At 38.4% G+C, this 12548-nt stretch overlaps 1 protein-coding gene across 6 annotated transcripts in view; it reads right to left on the bottom strand.

The window, feature by feature from the left end:
* TMEM241 (transmembrane protein 241) overlaps window positions 1–12548 on the bottom strand; it is a 64350-nt gene that overhangs the window by 21445 nt on the left and 30357 nt on the right. For 3 of the 6 annotated variants that reach the window (XR_011920806.1, XM_072411318.1, XM_072411319.1), the window contains 2 exons: window positions 10019–10088; window positions 9149–9242 (listed from right to left, as the gene is read on the bottom strand). Coding sequence is in view for 2 of the 6 variants with exons in the window: in XM_072411318.1 (XP_072267419.1) it covers window positions 9149–9242; window positions 10019–10088 (164 nt within the window). In the remaining 4 variants the exon portion in view is untranslated. Of the gene's footprint in view, window positions 1–9148; window positions 9246–9335; window positions 9501–10018; window positions 10089–12548 lie in introns of those variants that run through there. The other 3 variants (XR_011920808.1, XR_011920809.1, XR_011920807.1) reach the window with 2 other exon arrangements.

Genomic DNA, 12548 nt, shown 5'->3' with positions numbered 1-12548 from the left:
ACTCGTTCATGCATGGTGCAGTGCTTAGTCATTGGAAAGGATCGTGAAAGATCCTTTCCAACAACAATTATTGCACGTGTGTACCCAGCTTAAGTCAGGTTTTATGAGATCTTTATATCCGTGTTAACATTTCCTTAATGGGCATGATTCTGGTTACTAGGGGTGTAACACTCCACACGCCTAAGTAATTTTTCAAAAACAAGTCTCCATAAATATCAGCATAAAGCCTAAACTAGCCTTGGTTACAAGTACTTACCAAATCTGAGCTCCCCTAGTTTTGACTGCTTGTAAGAGAACAAGTAATAAACTTGTATTCAAGACCCATTTATTAAACGGCTAGAAAAGCAATTGCTCTGGGTCTGCCAAAAGTCTGGTACATCATGCTTAGATTGTTCGGTATTAATGGGGCTCATATCTTGGTCTTCAGTGTGCTTTTATTCATTGTTTAACCCCAGCCGATTCTATTAACCCAAGTCAATACTAAAGTAAGTGAAACAGCCATGGCATTTTCTTCAATTGCCTAAATGTGATGTGCCAAGTTCTGAGTTAAGTGTTCCCACCCCGTATTAAAAAATGAACTTTTTTTCCAACTTATATATAATGCACAAGCAATATGTGCTTAAAGGAGTTTAACTAAAATATATTTTTTTAGTTTTAAAAGAGTGAGGTTTTTTTTTTTTATTTAGAAGTTACTGTCCATGTTTAATGGACTTCTCTAGATGGACAAGTTAGGAAAGTTAGGAAGATGAGATGAAAGTTAGAAAAACTGTCCCCGGTATACACTGACAACCATCAGTGTTTTTTTAGGTTTTGCCAGTTTTTATGACCTGTGTCCCTGTAAGAAGGTTACCCTTTCTTTCTTGCCCCAGAGACTTTTGCTATATTGTACAAGAGGTGGGGGTCAATTTAAGGATGCCTTATGTGCCTTGAATGAAAGTGGATTCTCATGTCATTAAAGGCAAGAGGAGAAGTGATAAATTGGGCTTGGTCTCTGCCCAACCAGTATGTTGTTGCTTTGACATAGAAAAAAACACATCAAAATGTCTAATTGAGCAAGCAAAGCAGTCAGAAGAGATGAGTTTGCTCCAACATCTGTCACATGTCAAGGTTTCGTGTTCGTCTGTGTTCTGCCTACATAATGTATGGAGGTAATATTCAGTAGACAGCCATTCTCATTTGTCTAATTGGTGCTCAACCAACAGTTCGTATTATACAAATAAATCATATTAAATTGGAAATGAAAACACACACGCAATTACTTTACTCATATATCATAATGCTAATTTTATATACAAACTATTCATCACTTGGCTTTATAAGGAAATTATTTGTTTTTATGGTGGTAATGTTATCACTTTTTAAAGAATTTTTTTCTATGTATAGTAATAAACCTTTTTATGTCCATCTAACTATACATGTAAATGGTGGTCAGCGTATTGGTGTTTTTACTAATAGGCTCTGCATTCTGTTTAGTAATGCTGTACACCGATTGTGCTTCACTGCTGCTATTGTCTTAGCTCAGACCAGTAGTTTTGGGTGCAGCTATATTGCATACTTAGATCACATTGTGCTTAGAGCACACATTTTGTTTTTACGGTCATCTGTCAATTGAAGTTTCCTAGTTTGTTTTGCACTCCAATCTTTATCTTCTCAACTCCATGCATTAAAGGAACATTCTCCTTAAAGCGGGGATCTAAGTACACTTCTGGCCAGTCAAGCCTCTGTGAAAAAGCTAAGCTAATCAAGTTTAACATTTTCAGAATGATTTGTGTTCCTATAAGTATTAATGGTGTGGCATATCTAAAAGAACATAGAAGATATTTTGACTATGAGTCACTGCAATTTGTAGATGATATCATTGGTTTACTATTATTCCACTGGGAAACCAAGGCAAGATTGGGCCATACAACTAGGTTCAAAGTTCAGATCCCAGTCACGACACTATCTGCATGGAGTTTGCAGGTTCTCCCCATGTTTACTTAGGTTTCCTCCCACAATCCAAAAGTTAAGGTAGGCTGCAGTTAGGTTAGTTGGATTCCTCCCAAAATTGGCCTAGACTGTGTTAAAGACATATGACTATGGAAGGGTCATTAGATTGTGAGCCCCTTTGATATGACTATGGACTTTGTAAAGCGCTGCGTAAATTGGCACTATATAAATACTGTGTAATAATAATAAAACAACTAAGAATAGTCATAGATCCGCAAAAGGTACAGTAATATTTTCTTATAGTAAGAAGCCACTATTAAGGTGTACAAAGCAGTATTTGGGCATTTGTAAATACTGTCAGGGATTGGTGGACTAGTAAGAAAAACCTGGTTTCTTTGCCCTAAATGTATTCCTATAAAACATTAAAAAAGCTAATGTTTTTGACTATTTATATGTTGAACAGTCTTAAGTGAGAAATTCCACCTGAGTTTTACTATAAAGATTGCCATAGATAAAATATAGGAAGCAATGACTAATGCTAACCACGCGGCATTCTTTTTTCTATTCTTGGACAACCACATTCATAGCTTGATATCAAACATGTGTATATAAACACTAGATACTCAAAAAAGCTGTTTTGCATGTTGACAAATGAATCTGTAAGATAAAAACAATTGCCAACCAAGGAGATGTCCTTTGCCCCAGTACACAGCTCTGCCAAGGTCATCTAACTTTGGGTCCCCATTAAAGGCAACACAATCTCAAAGTCCAAAAGTCTCAGGGATTATAAGGTAATGGTCTATGAGTACATTATATAATAAAATGTATTGCTTGTCCCTAGAAAGAATCAGAATCCAGGCTAAAATTAAAGTCTGCTTCATGATTGTCTTACTTCTGTAGGAATATCCTAAAATATGCCACAAATCTATTCAATTGAAAAACAAAGATATTGAAAATAGTCACTTCCCTGTTAACAATGGTGTATACTTTGTGGTGACAATGTTGGTGGGATCTGACTTCCTACAGAGACCATTAACACACAGTAAATCTACACTTAGCTTGCAAGTCCTTCTTCTCTCATGCCCCCAACGCAGTAAAATAATGAAGCACATGGCTCCACAGGAGTCTGTGTGTCCATATAAAAACAAAGGGAGCGGAAAGACATACTCTGAGTAAGCCCCAAACCACATTGTTCTCATACTTTTGCATCACTGGAAAATTTAAACAGGTCATTCCTCCCAAAATGAACACAAGCAAGGCATGCACTCAGAAATAAACTTGCTGACCCTTTGCAGCTTTCCACAAAGAAATGTTAAACACATTAGAAGACAAAATATGACAAGATGCATATAATGGCTTTTTAATAAGGCAGTGCAGGATGCAATATAAACAGACATGTGAACAGAACAGAAAAAAGGAAAAATACTTTACAGCCAAACCATGGGCTGTTTTGACAGGCACTTCTATAAAATTTCCTGGGAGAGCTGAAGCAGAATGTCTACTGGCCCCACATATTACTACTTGTCCATCAGTATGATGGGCTGCTTCACTACCTATAAAGTAAAGTTTAGGGATCAAAAAGGTGTTGGGTAAAACCGAGGACTAGAAAACTCAGAAGACAATCCTGTATTATTGTAAGCTCTTCGGGGCAGGGTCCTCCACTACTTTTCGGTCTGTCATTTGCAACCCCTAGTCATGAGAGTTCAGGTACTCTGCATTCCCTGGGATCTTCTCAAACAAAGCTTGACATCAACACCTACAGTAGTTAAGCTGAGGTAAGGTAGGTATACAACCATTTACGTACAGATTTTTATTTTCTTACATTAATGTAGAGGTCAGCAAACTTTTTTGGCCACTAGGCCATTTTAGGGGTAGGCAGGAGCACATTCGGCCGGACTCTCTCAAATCCCGCTCTAATAGCTCTGGCCCCCCACCAGGAACGCCCCCTGAAAGGAAAACCTCTCCTACGCGATGCATACGGAGGAGAGGGAATGTTTCTTATTTACCCCCGTGGCGGAGTTGGTAACGCCGGCCATGGTAAATTGGGAACAGAGCCACCACACCGAGGCTCAATGCAGCTTCGGAGCTCCGGCTTAGTTTGTTCCGGCTCCACCGCGGGTTGCCAGCCAGGATTAGGCCAGATCGGCTGGGGGGCGTTAGGCCAGATCAGCCGGGGGGCGTTAGGCCGGAACAATTACAATGTGAACTGTCATTTCTGACCTAGTACTAAAATATACAGCTTTCCTGGTTGATTTTATAATCCTCTTCTGAAACACTGACCAAATATTAGTACGCAGCTCAGGTGGTCTTCTAATTTCAGCACAACTTGTCACACAATTACCTGTATGCTTGTTTTAAGTGTGGCCAATTGATCATGAGTTCAATCAATGAAATCGGCAATGGCAGCTTGCATAATGCTCTGAATAGTAGGCCCACTTTAGGAAGATTTTGTGTTTCAATGCAGGGCTCATTGTAACCGGAGCTTAGCCCAGAAACCATGTTCCTATTAACACAGTGAACTACATTAGTAACCCAAAATCTGGGGCACAAAAAGAAGAACTATTGTGGCCAGTAATGGTAACCGAAGCACCTTGTGCAGTTTGCTTTTAGGTAGACATGATTTAATTTAGCACAAATAAAGTTAGATCTTCACCTTTGTTCCAAACGACTTGCCACATAATTATTACTTCTGGGAACAGAAGCCTTTTTACAATTATGAGCCTGAAATGGTTTAACCCACTAAGCATAAATATTCTTTGGAGCCAAAGTCTGCTCTATTCAGCTCTGAGATGCAGAAGAATAGGAGACAAGTTTATGATTACTAGGACAACAAAGAATGACAGAGAAACCTATAGTAACCAATCTGATGATGTATAATGACTGCTACTACCACTATTGTACTGTGAAATAGAGGATATTTTGCTTTTTACTAAGATTAAACCAATTTGGGACAAAGGCAGGTAGGGTAACTACGGTATATAAATAATAGGAAGTTGGGAGACAAGATTGTATTGTATGGTATGCCACCCTTCCATATAATTCCATATAAAAATGTTTAAAATGGCTGGGACTTTAAAACATTAAATTACATAGCTGTGCCTCCCTGTAACATGCATCAAACGCTTTTCATGGTAACTATGATAAAAGCTGCTTTTGCATGTTCCCTAGATTTCTAAAGCTTCTATTGATTTTCTTTTTGTTTGCAGTAAATACATTCATTTCTCAAGCAAATAGTGGAAAGAAACTGAATCTGCTCACACTGCCTACTAGCTAAAAAAGCCAGAGATTTCTTATGGGGTTCACACTGTTTAAGCAATGATGTCATGGAAAGAACAGACATGCTAATTAGTGACTGGAAAAACCACAGTTCTGGGCAATTTACAATTTCAAAAGCATATTATATTTAAGGGAGAAAATGCTGTAAATCCCTTAGAATTGTATATACAGAATATCTTCATGTTAAATGCAAGCCCTATGGTCAAATGTTACGTACATTAACCTGTAGAACCTTTTATAATCTACTAGTAATGGAATTTTATTATTGGCTGGTATACATCTTATTTACTGAGGGAAAAAAAGGATGTTTTCAATTATAATAACAATAATAGATAATCGTTCAAATTGGATAGAAATGTTAAGCTTTTGAAAGCAATAAACATTTTGCAAAACATTTTTAATTTAATTAATTAAACTACCTGATCTCATCCCATAATGATCTAAAAATGTTTCTGAACATGACATAGAACACTGTACTACAAATAAACAGATAAAGAGGGGTTTAATACATAGATGTGACTAGTTTAATCATCCATAATACAAGCTCCAGCAGGTCAGAATAGTTAGTTAGTGAGTTAGTTAGTTAGTTAGGTCCTGTCTTTCAGTTTCTTTTATATGAAAGAGTGAAAACCTGTACTGTTCTAAAGATGCAAGAAGTAATAAGAGGAAATAAGGACCAGTATTCCTCCACTCGCAAAGCTCCCTCTGCTTGCTAAAAGCAGATCTAAACTGAAAAAACAAAAAACCACCAGGAGGTAGTGTTATATGACAAGCAATGTCTCCTTTGTCAAATAACTAACTCACTGGCTCCTGGTGGCTTTTGTTTAGTTCTAAACTTTCGGGACATGCACCATGTAGTTCGGGTACTCATGAGCTGTGTATTACTGCCGATTATGGCAGGAGCTCTCCACCCACCAATGAGTTTAGTTCCACTTTAGGCACAAATATGCTACAAGAATGACCTGCTCTCCTTGAATCATGGCGGTGTAGAGTGGGGCTTCACGTAGATGCACTCCATGGCTTGACATTTATAAATTCGGGGGTATGCTGTGCACAGTGAAGTGCAGGGCATTAGAGAGAAAATAGTGATATGGTCCCTCCATTACAAATCTGTGATTGCAGAACACACTGCTATTCCCTGGCCAAATGCCACCCTTTAAAAGGGTTTCTAAGTCCCCTGAAATGTGTAGGCTCATTCATTCTACTTAAATGGAAAAATGTATTTTGAACCACACCACCTCTAAGTTTTTGAACTTATGTTGTTGCACACCATTATATTTAACCCAAGCATGTAAGTACCTCTGATTTCATACATCTCCCATATTTTCATGCGAACTAGTTCCATACGTAACACGATTTCCCTGCTCTGATGCAGCAAAAGGTTATATGCATTGCTTTACCCTTGTTAGGTCACCGTTGGAAAAGTAGGTAACACATAAGCCGGGTAGATAGAGGATTACACAGAGCATTATTTGGACACATCTGCTTTATTTGTAACACAACATATCGCTGTTATATATTGTAGTGTGTCTAGGAATCCGACATTGCTTTCCACTTGCTTTGAAGCAACCAAAAAGAGAAGACTTCTGGAAGTGCATTTCTAACATCACTCCAAAGGTTGAAGGTTTCAAATAAACATTTTTTTCTTTTATTGTTTAATTAGGACTGGCAGGTCCTTTAAAAAAATAATTAACTCACATGGATCTGAAAATGTTCAGCTGAAATATGAAGTGTCTGCCCTGTGCCTCTTAGTGTGTATGGACAATATCAAATTAATGAAAGTAATAAGAGGATTACATTCCTAAAAGGCTCAAAATTTCCAACATCTAATTACAGCTGGAAATATCAAAATCTGCTGTTGTTACAGTAACTACGAACCGCCAGAGTATACATTTAGTGGTGAGTCCAAAGATTCTAAAAGCCAGTCTTCTTGGACATAAATGTATTACATACAGAACAGGAAATTTAATACAACATAAGACACACCAGGGGTTGATGAATTAAACAGACGTGCAATCAGGAAGTGCAGAACCCACAGCTTCAAGTATAAAAGACTTCTGAATGATTACTATGGGATTTTGCACTTTGCTTTATTCCTTTTAAATAGAGTTTGTAAAGATGTGACTAAAAGCAAACTTCTTTTTTGTGACAATTGCCCCCAACCACTAACCACTACCCCACTTGTCAAATGCTTGCCTTTACCATTGTTTCCCTACTGACTCGCTCTAAAAAGCCAAGTCTTTATAGGTATGAGAAAGAATATGGCATATGTCACCAGGCAATTGTTAGAAAAACAGGTAACAACAATAATATGACCTGGGCCCAACATTGTCCAATAGGGGCAATATTTTCTGTAGCCAGCATAGAAAGCTGTAGGCAGAAGTGCCACTGCAGGGTGTATAGCATAGGGTCGGAATTAGATGTGAAAGCTTTATTTAAAGTATGTGTTTCAAAATACAAAACCAGAATATAAATACTTTTTGCTTCAAGTACAATTGAGCTAAGTATTAAAAATAAATTAGAGTATAACTTTAGCCTCCCATAAAAGGGATAAAAGTAGATGCTGCAGCACATAATTTTGAATGCACCTTCACTTTAAAACTTTTAAAGCCTTCTCTGCATTTAATGTGACATATATAACATTCAAGTTGGAATTTTCAGCATACTGAATAAGATTGATCATACGTCTCGTGCCATCCAGAACTTGTCTTCCCTTAACCAATCCCACCTGATCAGTGTTAATAAGACATGGGGTAATATTCACCATTCTTAGCACTAAAGCTGTGCCATATATTTTTAGTGTAGTTGTGTTTTAGTGTTTAGGAGTGCTATTGGCCTAAAATTTTGGTGGAAATATGGACTCTTTCCTGGTTTAGATAGAGTGATTAGCATAGCTTTAAACATATACCTAAAAAAAACAAAACAAAAAAAACTAATAGGTGGTGCTGAAGGTTAGTTACTTTGATAGGTGACACATTAAAAGTGTATCTTTAGACATTGTAAAAAATTTTACCCCTAAATCTTCCACTTTTCTTTCAGTGAGTGTCCCATCATTTATTTTAATCTAATACAAGAATAATTCACCTTTATAATTCACTGTGACATTATAACGCGGTTTGTAAAAAGTTTAGTTTCTAGTGACTTAAACATGCCAGAACTACATCTCCCAAAAGCCCCCTTTCTACACACAGTGAAAATTAAAAGCAATGTATGCAGGGGAGGGGAGACAAGGAAAGGTCTGCAAGTCAGCAAGTAGAGCTTAAAATTAGAATTTCGGGGAGAAAAGCACTGTGTTGTCAACCCACACAAAGTAAAGGCACAGCAACTTTTTGGCAGACCAACATACATTTTTGTACAGTGCTTAAAAAGACATAAAACCTAGGGCAATGTGCATGTATTGGAGAGATGTGTCTTTAAAGGACTAATGATATGGTGCCAAGAAAATAAGTGCACACTAGTGCTGACATGTGGGTCCACTGATGCAGTAGAGAAAAATGTAGGGGGCAGTAGGTGAAAAAGTGTGGCAATGGAGAAGTAGTGAGTGGTAGGTAGTCTGGGACCAATCACAGTGCCAACAAGCAACTTTCCTTACCGCACCAAGCACCTTGGGTGACTAATTCATAGTGGAGCTATAATGCTGCCACAAGTGTGCACATGCCTGCTTGGACAGGGGATAACATCCCCACACCAGAGTTAATGTGAACAGACATATACTGGTGACAGTGCTGCCCCTCTTCCTATCTCCCCTCTATTGCTACTGAAAACGTCATCAGCACATGACCAAGCTGCTGAAAACATTAAAACAAAAACACAAAACCCATTGCATTTTCTGCCATATCCCAGGAGGTAAAGAGCAAGGGCACAGACAGTTGTCCCTATCACTTCTGGATTTTTCCCCCACGCAGGTATAAGATAGAAAGAATACCAGATACAAGCAGCTTACCTTAGCTAAGAAGGTCCAGGAGAGGTGATGCACAGGAGACAGACTGCCTCTTAATTTTACAGATAGCAACATCAATACGAAGCCCAAAATCCCACTAGAAGGTCAATACATAATTTTAGTAAAAATGCAGTGATTAAAGACAAAAGCATTTTATCATCGATTCATCAGTGAATAAAATACACCCCTACATAGATCTATCCAAGACGATAAAATGCAGATTAAAGATTTGTAATGTCCAGCCAGTTCTCAGGTTTATACTTGCTGCCCATTGGAGAAGTGAATTTCTACTGCAATTGTGCAATACAGCCAGGTCACTTTGTCTTTGGTCTGTGACTGGACAGTGAAGGAGCAGCTGTATAGTGATGAAGTAATCCTTCTATTATACTCTTGTAAGTATATATACATGAATCATGCCTACCTACTACTGCCCCTCCCTCTACCAGCCTCACTTCTACTATATTGGATAATTACAAGAGGCACATACCAAGTCCAATTCAGGTAGCTACCCTAGTTACATTTAAAATAATTGTTTTAACTAAATAAATACCTGTAATAAAAATACAGAACTGTATTAGCAAAATAAAAAGTTCATGCATTAAAGAATCACTTTTCAGATTTCTTGGAAACATGTATGTATTTTCTTAAAACTTGTCTCTACAAATGCAAAACTAGATTACTCTCCCCAGATACCAGCAGGTATGCAAAACATTTGTGCCAAAAGGCCTACCAAAGATGTATTGATTAAGATATTTTAAGAAACTTTTACTCGGTGCATTCACTTGTTCAGTTCGCAATATCTTACGATCAATCTGTAATCCGCTTTGATTCCAGTGAGGAAATGCCAAAGAAGTGATCGATCAAAATCCTTACCTGGCACAACAACCACTATGGAATCGATAGAAATAAAGGAAGGGGAATTCCAAGGCACTGAAGAGGTCACCTTAGGAAATAAACACAGAACTAAGTCACTCAAAGACAGATATGTAAAGAGTTCTGGTCTAATGGAAAATAACAAAAACTTAAAAAGCCAACTAACAATGTATGCAGACATTCTCCTACGCTTTGCTGAACCTACCTGCCACACTGATATTTTGTGTTTTATTTTTTGTTTTTTAATATGCTTATTAAGTAAACTTTAAAAGTAGAAATATATACTCCCATTACAAGACAACATCATCTTTAGTAGTCCTAAATTAAATCCCAGAACCGTCTGTAGGTGCTGCCCAGATGGGATATTAAACGTCCTCCGACAAGGTCCTAGTAGGCACCCATTCAAAGTGTGCATGCATCCCCTGGTCCTATTCATTTCTGTAGGTAAACCATAAACCTCCAGAATGTTGCTTACCCACACAGATGAATGGGGCCAAGCATGCATGTGCTGGTATGGGAAGTCAGCTGGGAAAAGATCAACAGATTAGGAAAGTTGGTAAGTATTACCCTAGGTGGGCAGCACTCAGAAGGATAGGAGAAAAAATGAAAGCTGTCCTATGTATCAGGATCCAAACAGATGTACTGAATGCAAAAATGCTAAAAATGAGTATACTGATAGTAGGAAACAGCATGGGTAAAGGTATTACCCAATCAGTCAGTTTCTTTTCACTGTCCAGTCAGCAGGCCAATAGTGAAGAATGGACACCATGGTTTTCTTTAACTGTATGTAGGGTGATATATCTGTGTAAAATGTAGGACTAAATGAGCAGAAATACAGATAGTTTGGCAAAACATCCCTCATATGTATGTAATCTGTGTTTGGTCTAAAATACCTGTAGAAGCTAGAAAACACTTTTTTGAAATACCGTATTTTTCGGACCATTAGACGCTCCGGACTATAAGACGCACCAGGTTTTCCGCACGGGAAAACAAGAAAAAAAAAATTCATTTGATTTCCCCTGAGATCCAGCGTGCGGCACTTGTGCCCGCCCACAAAGGCGGCGCCGATTGATTTCATGAATGCCGATCGGCGCCGCCTTCATGGGCGGGCACAAGTGCCACACGCTGGAAGACAGGGAAACACAGAGGAGGAACACAGACAGAGGCAGATAGCAGCCTCCTACAGAGGAGGAACACAGACATTGGCTGCTATCTGCCTCTGTCTGTGTTCCTCCTCTGTGTTTCCCTGAGACCCAGCGTGCGGCACTTGTGCCCGCCCATGAAGGCGGCGCCGATCGGCATTCATCAAACCAATCGGCGCCGCCTTCGTGGGCGGGCACAAGTGCCGCACGCTGGGACACAGGAAGAGGACACTGGCTGCGGGGACCGGCGGGGATACAGGTAAGTAAAAAAATATGCATTCGGACCATAAGACGCACCCTGATTTTCCCCCCACTTTAGGGGGAAAAAAAGTGCGTCTTATGGTCCGAAAAATACGGTAATAAAAGTTGCAATTAGTTTTGGAAGCATTACATTCACCTAAAGAAGACCTGTAGATGTATAGTAAAAAAGGTTCCCAATCAATGAGCATTGTATTATCCTATCTATTCCGAATGTATGTAGAATTCAAAGCCATAAAAATGACAATATATTGTAAATCGACAAAAAATGTTTAAGAAAGAACTGTTAAACTTCCTGCTAAAAGAGGAAGCTATTTACACATCTAGTAGAACCTTCACATAAACAGGAAGATAAATCTTTGGAGCAACAGTAAAAGTATCAAGGTAAATGATGCAGCTGGCAAGAGACAAAAGATTCTCTGAAAGCGTTTAAGCATTAATGGATTGATTAAGGACACCAATAGCAAGATGTGGCCTTTGGGTCTAGCATGCTAATTTTCAACTGCTATAATTACAAATTTGTTAGTTTATTTTCCCAGTGGAACACTTTGTGCAGAAAGCTTTTTCCCCCCTTTTACTCCTTTAACTATAGTGTTTGTTTCAAAAACACAAACATGGTCAGGAATCGTCTTCTCCATCTGAAAAAAAACTCTTCATTAGCCTTTTCAGTAGGTTTTGGCAGCACAATATGTCAGTTTAGGATTCTGGCATGAACTACTGTTGCTCTGTAATTGTACATATAACCCTTTGAAAAATCCAGCAAGGGCAAATCTTACAGTAATTTTGTGTTTCCAATTGGAATATTTAGATAAGTCAGGCCAAGAGAGAAGTAGCTTGGCTAGAATGCTTGCTTTCTCTGTCATGGGTACACTTCCCCTTTAAGAAGGGGGTATTTGGGTTTTCTAGTCATGCAATATACTCCCTGTGGATGGAGCTTGATAATTGTTATTAGTTTGGAAAGCATTCTCTATCCAAGAGCTTAAAAAAACAAATCAAAAATAACAATACTCTGCTAACCCCTTGCTGAGATTTGGTGACATTTCATTTTTAATGAAGTTCCCATTAATGATCAAATATTCAAGTTCACCGAGTTTCTTGCCATGCTATGTTTTTTTGCCTTCTTTCTTATT

Source organism: Pyxicephalus adspersus, chromosome 5 (assembly GCF_032062135.1).
Source record: "Pyxicephalus adspersus chromosome 5, UCB_Pads_2.0, whole genome shotgun sequence".
Taxonomy (NCBI): Eukaryota; Metazoa; Chordata; class Amphibia; order Anura; family Pyxicephalidae; genus Pyxicephalus; species Pyxicephalus adspersus.
Note: the sequence above shows the minus strand (reverse complement) of the source record. Positions and strands in the feature narration are given on the sequence as shown.